At 46.7% G+C, this 16,331-nt stretch overlaps 1 protein-coding gene across 1 annotated transcript in view; it reads left to right on the forward strand.

Annotated features, from left to right (window-relative positions):
• Positions 1-16,331, forward strand: part of LOC144116315 (tRNA (34-2'-O)-methyltransferase regulator WDR6) — a 273,947-nt gene that overhangs the window by 243,529 nt on the left and 14,087 nt on the right. Inside the window, exon 23 of the mRNA XM_077651056.1 lies at positions 10,233-10,383. Within this exon, the coding sequence (XP_077507182.1) occupies positions 10,233-10,383 (151 nt within the window). The remainder of the gene's footprint in view (positions 1-10,232; positions 10,384-16,331) is intronic.

Here is a 16,331-nt window from a genome sequence, read left to right on the forward strand (position 1 = left end):
GTTGAGGTGTTGATTCATTTGACGAAGCAGAAATAGCATTTGTCGCACCTAGGTCAACAACAACGACCCAAAGAGAAAGCATAAAACGAATGCATTGAACTTTTATGGAATATCGGCCATGGGGGCAAATTGAAAACTGCAGGATGATGTAGAACTGCGCTGAAGCTTGAAAGCCATCCAGCTTTCAACCTCCGAAAGGCCAACCAACTCACTCAACAGTTCGTGTTGTGCAACCAAAAAACTCATCACAGAAAAATTTGTACTGTGGATCTAGCTTGAATTGCTGCTGAATACGATGGAAATCTTGAATATTGGCCCCCACAGCAAGGAGTATCTTCACTGTATAAATACTTCAAATGCTTCTGCATTGACTTTTTCTTTGAGAATCTCGCATTACAAATTTTTAGCCAGTGCAGTAAGCTAAATGCTGTGAGCTCGTGGCTGGAAATCTGAGTACTGGGTGCATGGTCGACCTGCCTCTTACACGGCATCTTTCAAAAGAGCCAGTGCTTGTCTTCAGCTCACCACTTGCATAGGACCGCACACTGGCCCGCACACCGTGAAAAAAAAATTACAGAATTTTTGCCTAAATTTTATAAACATTTGGAAGCAGGTTTGCCTGCATGTTAACAACTACGATGAAGACAGAGAATTTTCTGTCTGTGTTTTCGTGCCACAGATGGAAGTTGATGAAGATGACTGTGCAATGCACAGCGCGAGAATGTGTTGCAGTTTAACATGAGGCGTGTTCGGCTGGGGTGATAGCCTAGTGCTCTTGCACAGTGGCCAGCGAAGCTGATCTGCTCATGCCACCGTGGGTTTGAATTCCAGTCGCAGATATTTATTTGATTTATTTTTATTCACTTCTTTCACTTGGCACAAACCCACAAATATCCCAAGATCTTGCTCGGGGTTTACCCATCGGAATAGTGCTTTTCCAGTAATAACAACAGAGGTGCAAGCTGTGTGTCATGTCATTGTCACGTATTCTTGGTAAGAACTGTAGGCCTTCTACTTCAGCAGAGACAAGCGCAGTTTCGAAGCAATTGACATTTAATTAAATCTACAAAGAAATCACAAAACTAAGCATTTCGCGTCCACTAAGTCCCACTGATTCCATTTGGAATCATGCAAAGAAGCTTATAAGGAACCAATGGAACATTGAGTTTTGATCATTAAAAATTATGTTCCTCCTAAACATGCTAGTCTGTGGATATAAATTTTTATATTGAACAGTTTTAACTTGGGCCAGAAAGGTTTAATGGCATCTTAGTCAAATTCAAGAAGAATTGGACTTGGACAGGGCGGGGGCATGTGGTGTGAAGGCAGGATAACCGCTGGTCCTTAAGGGTAACAGAGTGGATTCCAAGAGGAGGCAAGCCTAGCAGGGGGCAGCGGGAAGTTAGGTGGGCGGATGATAAGGAGAACAGAGTTACGGAGAGATATAGGAGTGGCCTTTGTCCTGCAGTGGGCGTAGCCAGTCCGATGATGATGAAGTCACAATAACATGTGGACAGCATCATGTACCCTTTAGAATAGGAAGTCTCAATTGCTGTAAGTCTGTGCCAGTTGACTTGAGTCACAGCTGCACTGTGTCACTTAGAAGCTGCAACTCATATTTGGTGTTCAGTGGTGGTTGGCGTGAACGGAGATTCGTCACACATTTGAACTTTCAAAATGTGGACTGATGATCCAGTTGTATTCCCATTGTATTGTAATATTTCTTGCTTCCACATCATCTATGGCACGTAATTTATTTATTTATTCACAGAATACTGCAGGCCCTTCTGGGCCCTAGCTGGAGGGGCAATACAGTGCAACATGAATATAAAAAAATAAAACTGAAAGAAAAATCGAAACACAAAGCAAAATAAGTTTGATGGCGTCAATCTTCTATTTCTTCAATGGAGTCTATGTCACGTAGCGCTGTTAAAGGTAAAGCATTCCATTCAGTTACGGTGCGAGGGAAGAAGGAGTATTTAAATAGGTTAGTTCTGGCGGTGAATGGAGTTAGTGAATCAGAGTGGCGATGTCTTGTTGGTCGTGGAGCGGAAAATGGCTTGACGTAGGGTTCTGGGCACATTGACAACTTGTTATGTTTGAGAGGGAAAAGTAATTTTAATCTGAGAATTTTACGTCTTACCTGCAATGTTTAAATTCGGTGTGCTCGCATTATGGCAGTAGATGAGTCGGTTGAACGACATTTTCAAAAGATGAATCGAATGGCCTTGCGCTCGATCATTTCAAGCGCTTGAATGTTAGTTTTAGTAAATGGGTCCCAGACAATGCAAGCATATTCCAACTTGGGTCTGATTAAAGATGGATAGGCTAAAAATTTCAAGTCTGCAGGAGCATTCTTCAGTTTGTGCTTGAAGACACAAAGTTTACGAAAACCTGATGCACATACGTTACTTATATGTTTGTTCCAGCTTAGATTATTAGTTATTGGTTATCGTCACGCCAAGATATTTATATTCAGTTACCTCCGAAAGTGAAAATGATGGAATAGCGTAAGAATATAAAAGGCTGGGTTTTTTTTTGGTTAATCTCATAAATACGGTTTTCTGAGCGTTAAGTTTCATGTCCCACTGGTTGCACCAATCCAGAATATTCTTTAGGTTTAAATTGAGTACCGTAAAAACTGGAATATAGGTCGAACTTTTTTTCAAAAAACCATGGTGAAAAGTCGACCCCCGTCTTATATACCGGTCATTGGCGGAAAAAATACGGAAGTCTTGCAACAATGGGTGGCTGAAGTCAACAGCCTCCATCACCATCGCCATCAGCAGCAGTGCCGCCATTTTGCGTTTCAGTAGATGCAAAGTGGAAGCTAACGGCAATTTACCGTCGCCTTCAAGAAAAACACGATTGAGTACGAGGAAGCTCACGGGAACCTGGCGGCACAGCGCGAATTTGGAGTATCCGAAAAGAGCATTCAGTACTGGCGGAGGCAGAAGCTGCGTAGTGTATCGAGAATAGGAAGGAAACGTTGCGCTGCGAGCAAGATCGCTGCCTGTGACTGCCGAATGCATCCGCGTGAAAGCGGCAGAGATCGCGCGTGCCTCTAGACTCACGAGGGCGCAATTCAAAGGCTCGCCATCCTGGTTGCGGCGATTCATAAAGAGGAGGGCTTTGCTCTACGGCGCCGTACTTGCCTGTGCCAGAAACAAACACGCGGGCCGATTGGTGCGCGATATTGTTAAAAAATTTGCCGGGTGTACATACAAGCAGCATTTAAATGAAATTAAATACTGTCACCATTGTGCAACCTCTCGAGTCGCATTTGTTTCAAAGTAAGGATGTCTTTCGGTACTTTTTTCATTGAAAAAAGATCTTTTTCATTTTTAGAATTGGTTAGTTAGGGGGTCGACCTATATTCCGGTCCGACCTATAGTCCGGTTTTTACGGTAATAGTTGGTCTTCACGACAAGTAATTACATTAAACAAAGCAGTCATCTGCAAACAGCCGGATTTGAACAGGATGAGTAACTACTTTTACAATGTCATTCACATATATTAAAAATAACAGGGGACCGAGGACGCTTCCTTGGGGAACACCAGAAGAGACAGGCAGGCTGTGTGTATAATGGTCGTCAATACAAACAAACTGCTGTCGGTCAGATAAGTAAGCTGAAACCCAGTTAACTATACAGTTAGAAAGACCAACTTGTTTAAGCTTGTCAATTAATTTAGAATGGGAGACGAGGTCAAAAACTTTACTAAAATCCATAAAAATAATATCAGCCTGGCCGGATTTATCAAGTACAGATGCGAAACTATGAACAACCGATGTTAGTTGAGTTACAGTAGAATAGCCCTTCCTAAACCCGTGTTGAACGTTAGAAAGAAAACCGATGATGTACTTGGCGATTATGTGTTCCAGTAATTTGCAACAGGTTGAAGTGAGAGAGATGGGACGATAACTTGGTATCAATGATGCGTTCCCTTTCTTTAGAACAGGAACAACACGTGCAGTTTTCCACTCTGAAGGAATCACAGCTGATGACAGATGCGCGAAAAATAACAACCAGAAACTCGGAAAGCTTTTCGGCATACCGGCGCAAGAAAGCGTTCTGAATTTTATCAGGGCCTGACGACGCTTTAGTTTTCAGGCTTAGGAACAATTCAACAATGCCAGGTCTTGATATCGTAATAGAAGGCATAGTGCAGGGCGTTTCAAAAGGACAATGTTCACCACTTGCATTAGCAAAGACACTGTGGAAGTAGCGGTTAAATTGCGTAGCAATATCATTTTTATCTGTGAGAGGCTTGCCGTCATGCATTATTCGGTCAATAGGTTTTTTCTTTTGACATAAGTGGTTCCAAAATTTTTCAGGTGAAGTTCGAATGAAATTAGGCAGTCTGTATTCAAAGTAATGGCATTTAGCGGACCTCACAGCTGCATTAAGGGATAGTTGAAAAGACTGAATAATGGAACAACTGGCGCCTCCACGTTTCAAACGTTTCACTTTTAAATTGCAGGACTTCACGTGTGATCCAGGGAGAGGCTTTGCGAGATTTTATTATTTTATTAGGGACAAAGTTTTCAAGGCAGTGAGTGCACAGTGTTTAAAATTTATTCCATAGCTCATCAGCATTACTGCTTCGGAAACTGCTGAGGCAAAAATCTAAATAATCCAACACGCTCTCATCTTTCGCATGCGAGAAGTCCTTTACATAGCAGACTTTGGCCACAGGCTTTTTGCAAACAATATGGACCGGGAACGAACAATAGACCAAATCATGATCGGAAATTCCCTGCTCAATTGAAACATGTTAGACACTAATAGATCGGCTTACAAAGATAAGTTCATGTAGAGGAGTACAACCATGTACACGTGTTGGTTGCCCTACTACTTGCTGCAAGTCATGTCTCAACATAATATTAAATATGTGCTCTTCGTGGGCAGCATGATCGGGATTGAGAAAGGGCTTGTCCCACTTAATTGATGGTTTAAATCACCACTAATAAGATACTGCCATGATGAAAATCATTCATGAAATCAGACAGTTCACGTAGAAACTGCGGAGGGGAATTGGGAGCTCTGTAAACTGCAATTACTAGAAAGCCCCGTCCCCAACAAGAAAGTTTTAACGCGAGGCTTTCATGGTTTTCAGTTTGAGTTAGGAAAGAAGTGTCGATGCCATGTTTTACGAGTACGGCAACACCGCCTCCTCTGGTAGATCTGTCCCGACGGAACACCCGGTAAAGGAGAGGGAAGACATCTTCATCATCAGTTCCTTTGTGCAACCAAGTCTCTGTGATTACAACAATGTGTGGCTGATACCCTAGAATTATGGATTCAAGATGATCGCTTTTATTTACCACGCTGCGCGCATTTATGTTTAGAAGCCCGAGTTCCTTGATAAGCGGTGATGCGAGTCACTCTTTACTCTGCTCATTTCGTATCTTGATTCTGCAATTGTTGGCCTCATCCCACGCAAAAGTCTGCCCATCCATTTTTAGTTTATCGTGCACCAGAATACGCTTCCTGCCTTGATCCCTATCGATTTTCATACTATCCGATAAGCGTTTTTTTATTCTGAGCGTGTCACGTGAATAGTCATTTTGTACTGAATATTTGGTTTCTTTAAGCTTACGGACATTCCACATTACTTCTTGTTTTTCACTAAAGTCCTGGAAGAACAATATGACGGGTCGCTTTTTCCCAGTTTTGCCAATACGGTGGATTCTGGCGACTGAGTTGCATGTCACACCAAGCTTCTCCTGAAAAACCTCAGAAATAACCTTCTCCCTAAGGACAGATTCGGTTTCATCGCTGTCTTCTTGTACCCCAAACACAATTAAGTTGGAACGCCTACTTCTGTCCTCCAAGTCGATAATTTTTTCGCGTAGGAAGGTGACTGTTCTTTCCAGGTTTTCTACACGGGTTGATTGGTCTTTTAATAGATCGAGCTGTTGGGTGAATTCGCACAATATTTTTTCCATCTTCGCGTTATGCGTCCTTAATGCCGCCATTTCGTCTGTCAATTTTTGCTGTCCCAGAATCAGTTGCTTCAACATCTCTTGCGTACTCATACTGTCAGAGTCTGTCTCGGGGCCAGGATTCAGTTTGGCGTCGCCACACAGCATCAACTCGCACATTAGGTATACATCACATGCGATACGAATGCATACAATAATAGGCACCAACCTGGGTTAGACAGAAGAAGGGTGCGTAAGGCCACATGCCGCTGCCTGGTCTGGCGAGCCCACTGAAGTGAAATTCTAGCGGTTGGCTATTTAAAGGGATGTCCGGTGAGGTCACATGCTGATGCGGCGGCACTGTAGGCGTGACGCACGTAGCCAGATTCATGACGTCATCAGGCTCTTGGTGAAGGTTGTGCTGATAGTCCGCTCCGGCATGACCAAACAGGAAAACCTGGGTTAGACAGAAGAAGGGTGTGTAAGGCCACATGCCGCTGCCTGGTCTGCCGAGCCCACTGAAGTGAAATTCTTGCGGTTGGCTATTTAAAGGGATGTCCGGTGAGGTCACATGCTGATGCGGCGGCACTGTAGGCGTGACGCACGTAGCCAGATTCATGACGTCATCAGGCTCTTGGTGAAGGTTGTGCTGATAGTCCGCTCCGGCATGACCAAACAGGAAAACCTGGGTTAGACAGAAGAAGGGTGTGTAAGGCCACGTGCCGCTGCCTGGTCTGCCGAGCCCACTGAAGTGAAATTCTTGCGGTTGGCTATTTAAAGGGATGTCCGGTGAGGTCACATGCTGATGCGGCGGCACTGTAGGCGTTACGCACGTAGCCAGATTCATGACGTCATCAGGCTCTTGATGAAGGTTGTGCTGATAGTCCGCTCCGGCATGGCCAAACAGGAAAACCTGGGTTGGACAGAAGAAGGGTGCGTAAGGCCACATGCCGCTGCCTGGTCTGTCGAGCCCACTGAAGTGAAATTCTTGCGGTTGGCTATTTAAAGGGATGTCCGGTGAGGTCACATGCTGATGCGGCGGCACTGTAGGCGTGACGCACGTAGCCAGATTCATGACGTCATCAGGCTCTTGGTGAAGGTTGTGCTGATAGTCCGCTCCGGCATGACCAAACAGGAAAACCTGGGTTAGACAGAAGAAGGGTGTATAAGGCCACATGCCGCTGCCTGGTCTGCGCGAGCCCACTGAAGTGAAATTCTTGCGGCTGGCTATTTAAAGGGATGTCCGGTGAGGTCACATGCTGATGCGGCGACACTGTAGGCGTTACGCACGTAGCCAGATTCATGACGTCATCAGGCTCTTGGTGAAGGTTGTGCTGATAGTCCGCTCCGGCATGACCAAACAGGAAAACCTGGGTTAGACAGAAGAAGGGTGTGTAAGGCCACATGCCGCTGCCTGGTCTGCCGAGCCCACTGAAGTGAAATTCTTGCGGTTGGCTATTTAAAGGGATGTCCGGTGAGGTCACATGCTGATGCGGCGTCACTGTAGGCGTGACGCACGTAGCCAGATTCATGACGTCATCAGGCTCTTGGTGAAGGTTGTGCTGATAGTCCGCTCTGGCATGACCAAACAGAAAACCTGGGTTAGACAGAAGAAGGGTGTGTAAGGCCACATGCCGCTGCCTGGTCTGCCGAGCCCACTGAAGTGAAATTCTTGCGGTTGGCTATTTAAAGGGATGTCCGGTGAGGTCACATGCTGATGCGGCGACACTGTAGGCGTGACGCACGTAGCCAGATTCATGACGTCATCAGGCTCTTGGTGAAGGTTGTGCTGATAGTCCGCTCCGGCATGACCAAACAGGAAAACCTGGGTTAGACAGAAGAAGGGTGTGTAAGGCCACATGCCGCTGCCTGGTCTGCCGAGCCCACTGAAGTGAAATTCTTGCGGCTGGCTATTTAAAGGGATGTCCGGTGAGGTCACATGCTGATGCTGCGACACTGTAGGCGTTACGCACGTAGCCAGATTCATGACGTCATCAGGCTCTTGGTGAAGGTTGTGCTGATAGTCCGCTCCGGCATGACCAAAGAGCAAAAACCTGGGTTAGACAGAAGAAGGGTGTGTAAGGCCACATGCCGCTGCCTGGTCTGCCGAGCCCACTGAAGTGAAATTCTTGCGGCTGGCTATTTAAAGGGATGTCCGGTGAGGTCACATGCTGATGCTGCGACACTGTAGGCGTTACGCACGTAGCCAGATTCATGACGTCATCAGGCTCTTGGTGAAGGTTGTGCTGATACTCCGCTCCGGCATGACCAAAGAGCAAAAACCTGGGTTAGACAGAAGAAGGGTGTGTAAGGCCACATGCCGCTGCCTGGTCTGCCGAGCCCACTGAAGTGAAATTCTTGCAGCTGGCTATTTAAAGGGATGTCCGGTGAGGTCACATGCTGATGCTGCGACACTGTAGGCGTTACGCACGTAGCCAGATTCATGACGTCATCAGGCTCTTGGTGAAGGTTGTGCTGATAGTCCGCTCCGGCATGACCAAACAGAAAACCTGGGTTAGACAGAAGAAGGGTGTGTAAGGCCACATGCCGCTGCCTGGTCTGCCGAGCCCACTGAAGTGAAATTCTTGCGGCTGGCTATTTAAAGGGATGTCCGGTGAGGTCACATGCTGATGCGGCGACACTGTAGGCGTGACGCACGTAGCCAGATTCATGACGTCATCAGGCTCTTGGTGAAGGTTGTGCTGATAGTCCGCTCCGGCATGACCAAACAGGAAAACCTGGGTTAGACAGAAGAAGGGTGTGTAAGGCCACATGCCGCTGCCTGGTCTGCCGAGCCCACTGAAGTGAAATTCTTGCGGCTGGCTATTTAAAGGGATGTCCGGTGAGGTCACATGCTGATGCTGCGACACTGTAGGCGTTACGCACGTAGCCAGATTCATGACGTCATCAGGCTCTTGGTGAAGGTTGTGCTGATAGTCCGCTCCGGCATGACCAAACAGAAAACCTGGGTTAGACAGAAGAAGGGTGTGTAAGGCCACATGCCGCTGCCTGGTCTACCGAGCCCACCAGTGAATGGTGTAATCATCTCAGCTAGCATGTGCACAGATTCATAACCCTTTTTAAGCAACACTGGCAGATGGAAAGGTAAGACCAAGCTGTCGGGCAAACTACACGCCTAGTACATTCCGTTGACTCTGTGGCTTTTTCAACCATCACATATCTAACGCGCAAAACTTTTGTACATGCTAAAATATAGGAAAGCTATAAGTGGGAGGATAGAGTTTGTGAAAGTCAAAAGAAGGGGGCAAAGGTTTATTATTTATTGGCTATCAGATGGCATTATCACTGGGCATTGCATAGAGCACTGTGGAAGCATGGTCTGCTACTGTTTGCTTAATTGACATCTGGACAGTGTGACTGATTTAAGTGTTGTGTGCAATAACCCACATTTAGAGGTTTTGTGCACCAGTGCCAGCTAGCTCTCAACAGGTGGTTAAGCTCAGTGAAATCACATTACCCTAGCAAAGGATGCCAGTCTACACTGATGGCTTCCACAGAATCATACAATGCTCTCCGAGTGTGGAGCTTATGCAGATGATTCATTCAGGAATGCATAAGTGCCTATGTGTTTGTACAAGTCTTTCCATACAGTTCTTTTAAGTTACTCCCATACAGACCAAAGTCATGCAAAAATTATATCATAGGAAGCAAGGTGCTAGCAAATTCTTGCAAAAAAAAAAAAAAAAGAGTTGCAAAGCATGGCTATTCTGCATCGACTTTATAGTGGGCAAGTTGAAATATAGTTCATGACAGAATGGACTGAATTGTCAATAACTTGATGGTGGCTGAGACTACCACTGCAATAACTGGGCTGAGTTACTGTTTAATGTGTTACCATTGGAAGGGTCTGTGCAAAGTAAATGCCGAGCGCCCATCTGCCATGGTGAGCAGGTTACCACCTGCCCACCGGGGTACGAACAAAATTAGTGTCGTGCCTCGAATATAACGAACCATAGCATGCCACCTCAGTTATAACAAACATTTGTGTGTAACCTCGGATATAATGAACTTTAGTGTGCCAACCTCACATGTAACAAATGTTTGGCTCCTAACACATTCAGACGATCCACCAAAATTCGCCCTAGGTTTTTTTATGGAATGGGGTAATAAAAAAGTTACCGAAACCTAGAGTAGTTCTCCTAGACAACAATCTACATTTTTCAGTGCACTGAAAGCTGGTGAGTGACTTGCACGAATGATCACTCATGGCACACATGTGTCGAGGCGTTTTTTTTACTGGAACAGACTTGTGCGCTTTACACTGCACGTCTTGGCTTTTATGCAGGTGCACAGTTTCTGGCTCCCCGGGGTAATTGGCTTGTCTCAACAGGTGTCGATCAGCGGCTTCGACTTTGGCAGCGTGCTGCCGGCTCCTTGCAGGAGCACTGCAGCCGATTCTCCTGCATCCCGGATATTGCTGCCTTTGCATGTTGGAGGCAAGACTTCTTTCTTGCTTGCACTCTTTGCATGTGTGATGGAAGGCAGCTGCTAAGTTAACATGACGTGAGAAAAACGAGTGAGAAAAACGAAAGATCATCGTAATGTTTTGTAGTTTTTATTGTTTTGTTTTTTCATTTCTAGATGAGTGAAGAACCTGTCTGCAAAGTTTTATAGGTGTACATATTCTGTGATGCTGAAATCGTTTGGTCATGGCTGTGGGCTGAGGGTAAACACTCCAAATCATAGGTCCCTTATTGGAAACCTGGCTTCTTACTTCTTTTGATCGGGATACTTGCCCACTTCTGCCAAGAGCTGAATGGGATATGTGTTCAGAGCTGGATCAAACAAGTGCAAAAGCAAGATACGAGGCAAGCCTCGATTGGTTACAAGGCCTGAGAGCCGTAGTGAGCGGGGGTTTTCAGTTTGTTTCAGTTATAGTCAACCAATGCTAGCCATGGCTAAGGCCTCTAAATTTCTGCGGCGGGAATTTTAAAATCCCATGAAGTGAGAAAAAAGAATCTGCAGTTATGCATTATGGGGTCACTCTGCGTCCAGCCGGTCGGGAAGGCGAGCTTCCGTGCCAGCAACACGCAGGCATTACTCGTACACGACACATTTCCCCAACCCGTGGTGCACAGTCGCAGCCACGGCAGGTCCGGACGAAATAGGCAAGGGCAGGGCACGCTAGGAAATAATTTATTGTCCTAAAGTGAGGCAAAGCACACTGCAGAAGAATGTTCTATCTGAAAAATAGACATTCAGTAGCCCAACAAGTCGTTGTTGTCGACTGGCATTGGGTTCGGGAGTCGGCGGGCAGTGAAGGGGTCCCTCGGGGCAGTCAGCAGAGCCAGCAGCAAGAGAGAGTTTCCCCGTCGCAATCTCCTCTATTTATCCCCTCAGGCATTGCCTAACTAGGAGCAATACATTGCTCACATGCTCAGGCATGCAACCCTTTCCGGAGTAGGCAGCGTGCTGTCGTGATGTCACGTCAGTGTTGGGGAATGAGCAGTCGCAGGAGTGCCTTCTCTCCACATTCCGGGTGGCGCGCACGCGTGGGAGCGTGGCAATCACGTTCACCGCTGGCGCAAGGGACGAGGAGGGATACCAGTGTATCCCACAGCTTGTGCGATCGTGCCATGCACTTTGCCTCAATGGCCCGAGGTCATTGAGAAGTTTGCTGTCTTGAGCCTGCTTTGGGTACCTCGAAGAACGGCAAAAAAAAAAAAAAAATTGTGCTGTATTCGTTATTTGGTTCCAGATATAATGCGAGGTAATTTCTGAAGCAGATGATTCAAGAAAAAGAAAAACTCGAGTTATATTTGAGCAAATACAGGGCTGTTGCATTCGACAGGCGGCTGTATCGTGACTGATCTTACAGGAACGTTGGGGTGTGCTGCTACCAAATTTCAGCGCTAGACAGTCTTTCCTTGCTTGAGCTGATGGGAGAGCAAGCATGCCAAAGCACCAGCAGAACTTCGTTCGTTATACAGATCCATCAGTGCTGCCGTCCGCAAACACAGTAGCATAAAAAAAAGTTTCTGGGTGCCAACGCAAAGTGGTGAAAAATACTTAAATCCGCCACTTTTTCGAGGAATCATGGGAAACTAGCAGCCTTAGCCATGACACCTCGCAAGGCAGCTGGGGCATGCCCACCACAAGGCAGACACATGGAGAAGAATGTGTGTCTGTGTAATAGGTCATGACTACATGACTGCTGTTCAAAAGTGCAACCACTTCAACGTGTGCATAGTGTGGAGGCCAAGATGGCCTTTGCTTTTTTTTTTTGCCACATGCATAGGCTACCAGGCCCATAGAACACAACCTAAAAATATGCATTTTTTGGGCATTAGCAAGAGGGCTGCAGAGGGCGCTAAAGTGGCCAAAAAAGACACTACGAAGCACTGCTGTTGAGCTGCGCTTAATTAAAAAAGCACCAACAGGTGCTGCTGGAGAGTTTCCGTGGGGAATATAAGCACTAAAGCTACTTAAAAAAAAAAAGGTTTCTTAACCTTTGAATCAAATTCTTCAATTTTTGTCTGCTTGGCAAACGTTCATTTGATATATTGCAGAACATTGAAATGAAATACGATGCTGCAATACATTGAAAAAGTACCACAGCAATATTTTTAATGATGTCGTTGTAGTGCTCTATCGTAACCAATATTTTGTAGAGAACAAAAGTGTGGGTTTCTTTTCATGCTTAATATTGAAAATTTTTGAGTGGTAGTTTAAAATGAAAATATTTGTACCTTCTTTACACTCTGGCACTTGTGTGCAAAAATAGTAAAGCCAAGCAAATTTGTGTAACCTGCACGTTTATGAGTTGACATACCGTATGTACTTGAATGTAACGCGAGTATTTTCCCATATTTTTTCCCCTTAAAGTCTACCCTCGCATTATAATCGAATACCGCACTTCGATTGGCCTGAAGGAGTGGCACGGTGCAGCCATTTCAAGCAATCAGCTTGGTTTCGGTTACCGCAATTTTGCGATCTTATGCTGGCAACATGGGTACCACGGAAGCCAAATCCTCATCCATCCAAAGTCAAAGTGTTGTTCTGTCATTTTTGTGTTCGTTGCGATCTCGCGCTCAGTTCGTCATTGCATTGTGTTCTTGTGGCGTCGCTCGCGGTGTATGGATTCAATGTGCGCGATGGCAATGCGTCGTGCTCAGTACAACGGTCGTTTTAAGAGTGATCCTGTTAGCTGAAAAGGTCAGGAATTCTGCGGCAGCTCGAAGACTTGACCTCAACGAGTCAACCATCCGCAGATGGCGGCTGCAGCGGGAGAGGCTTTTTAATTGTGCACCCGACCACAAAGGATTTCGAGGGCCTTTCCACGGCCATCACGTCGAGCTGCAGAAAAAAGTGGCGGACTTAATTATCGAGCAGCACAACCGTTTCATTGGGGTCAGTGTCGAGCTAATCTGTTGGAAAGTTAGACATTGCTCGGGAGATGGGAAGTTCAGAGCATCTTGTGGGTGGGCCCAAACGTTCATGAAGAGAAAGGGAATCTCTCTGCGCCAAACAACATTGATGCGGCAGAAGTTACCGGGAGACTTCGATAGCTAAAAGGACTCCGTTTCCAAGAACTCGGCCTCCTAACGCGGGGAAGATGAATAAACATGTTGGCCATGATGTCTATTAAAGGTACTTTGTTTTGCGTCCTTAAGCCTCACGTTACATTCGTGGTTTTATTTTTTCCCGCTGGGCAGCATGTAAAGTCACCCCTCATTTTACATTCGAGTAAATACGGTAACACAAATGAAATGAGAGTGATTTTGTGAACAGTAGTTTTCTTAGGCAAGTGTTCTAGCCTGTGCCTTGTTGTTTGCACAACTCTTTGTGCTTACTACAGAAAAAGACACTGTTTGCGCAGAGTCTCAACATTGCTGTAATCTAGCCCCTCAACATTGCTGTAATCTAGCCCCGCTTTTTTCAATGGTATTGACTTAGCGGTTCGAGAGTTCACTCTTTTTGGGTTCTCTATCATCTGTGCATTATCTCATATCCCCTCTTCATGAAGTACTTTGAACTTTAATTTTCCATGAATGCCTATTTGCATTCCTCAGCTAGTTCTTGTAAATTCCAGCTGCACTGCTCAAATGATTCAGATGGCTCGCGAGGAAGCAAACATGGCTATCGTGCATCATTTGCTCAAGGTGCTGAGACATTGGAGTCTGTTTTCTGTGCATTGTATAAATAAGTGCTGTGGATACTCTGCTGATGAAGGGTGGTGATTCAGGCCTGTCAGTTCATCACAGAAGAGGAAATATGCAGCATAATTTGCACTGCATCTTTCTTCTTCTGTGATACTGTACTACCAGGTGGCACTGCTCAATTCTTGCATGAAATAAGTAAGCAGTGCACATTAATAAGCACTTGTTTAAGTCCCTGGCATTTATCATCCTAAAACAGAACTGTGGCGACGAGTGGTGCTGTAGGGGAAAGCAAATTGACTTGTGTAGGTCGCCCAGTATGTGATCGCAACCACATTTATTGAGCCCTTGCCAGCGAGTGGTGGCGGCTGCATCTGGCCGAGCTGAAAGTTGGCCGCATTCTTGGCGCGTGCTATTGCAACTTCGTCTCCTTTAGCACTTAGCTGGCGCTGTCCACGCGGGTTGCCACAGGGCTGTCCTCCCACACGGCCAGTCGATGTGGAAAAAAAAAAGGGAAAACGGCCGCTCACCAATTGTAGAGGTTATAAAGGGGAACAGGACCCGTACCCAATCATCTTCCAGAACCAGATCAGGTTTACTTTAATGCGCTCTTGAATCCTGAAGCTGTGAACTCCATGCCATGCAGCTTGTGCCCCTTGATCCTCTTCTTCATCCGCCGATGCAGAGTTGATGGCGAAGGGTGGCACTGCTGCAGTATTTTATTTATTTCAGATACTCTGAGGGCCAGAGGCATTATAATGAAGAGTGGTGATAAAAAAGGTGCAGTCCAGCAAAATTAATTGGTTGGCATTGGTTTGTATTATGGAATTCCGACATTGTGATTAAGGTCTAACTAACCTTGAGCAAATGTATTGGTGAGCTGAGATCAGTTCATCACGAAGGGAGGGATGATGAAATATCTTGTGCAAAATGGAAGTCTAAGGGCTTCATGGCGAGGTGCTAAAGATGGCAGGTTAAGGTTTAATTTCACTGCAGAAATGCTGGCAGTTCGGTTGTAAACGAGATGTGCAGAATTGTTGTGTGTCATTTCTAATGAATGCATTAGGTTTTGCTGAAAGGTATCTAAAACTGCTGCACCATGTTCAAGCAGACTAGTGATTCATATAAAAGCAATAATAGGGAAGAAGCTGCCTGAGCAGAATTACATTTGATGGCCCAGTGGGTTGGACGCCCGTCTCGGCTGCGGGAGGTGGTTGGTTCGAAACCCACCGCCGGACACCCACTGGTAAAAATGGGTACAAGCGGCCCCCGGCCTGGCGCCCGGCTTTCTTTAGGGGTGTCGGCTTGGGAGAAGCTCCGTAAACCCCGCTGCGCCCCTCGCGGCCTAAGCCCCAGTTTCGAACGACCTCGCAGCCTGCTAAAGGTGGTTGGTACCCCTTTGGCCAACGTGGTTCAAACGCGAGCATAGCCTCAATGCGCTGTCCCTGGGCGCGCGCACGCCCCAGCGCAACGGCCTCTCCTCCTCCGTGAGGACAAAGCAGACCTTCCGCAGAGAAGGCAACTCCCTCAGCGCCAAGGTGTCTCCGCGACGACACGAGACGCATACACCGTCGCCCGCAGTTCTCTCGACAGAACTCTCGTCGAACCTTGATCCGCTGGCACACAGCAGCAGCAGCAGCAGTCATAACAAAAAAGGGCCACAAATGGGCTTCTACTGCACGAGGCGGATTTAACATTGTTGACGGCGGAACTTATCGCTGATCCATCAGAGCAACTGTGGTCAAGACCCTTTTCCCAAGCATTTCACCCAGAAGAGCCGAGCACCAGGCCGGGGGAAATCTTGTACCCATTAAAAACCGGTGGGTACCCGGCGGCACTGGGGATCAAACCCAGCACCTCCCGAATGCGAGGCGGATGCTCTACCACAAGGCCACGCTTCGGTAAGAAGTTTTCGGTCTGCCACAAGATTCCCCCCAGCCATACACGGAGTAGGCCAGGGCCAGACCACTTCCCAAGAAGCAAGTCCCATAAGTTGGAGCAAAGCTCGACAACTGGTGGACCGCCACACCAGAGACTGCTCTTGTACCAATTTAGGTTTGGTCATCCTCGGGCCCGAAAGCCCTCCCATCGAGCGTGGCGGGCTGGTCCACTACTGCCATCTCATTGGTCGTGTCTGGGTCCAACCCAGGAGCTTCGGATAGGCGGGGTCGCTACTCCCCGTGGTGCGCTTCCGTGCTGCACACCCCTGCCAGACGCCGAAGCGCCCTCGACTTCGGGTAATCTCTTCGTGCCGCACTCCAAGCGAGAGCCCGATTCTACCAACT

This window comes from Amblyomma americanum, chromosome 1 (genome assembly GCF_052857255.1).
Source record: "Amblyomma americanum isolate KBUSLIRL-KWMA chromosome 1, ASM5285725v1, whole genome shotgun sequence".
Taxonomy (NCBI): Eukaryota; Metazoa; Arthropoda; class Arachnida; order Ixodida; family Ixodidae; genus Amblyomma; species Amblyomma americanum.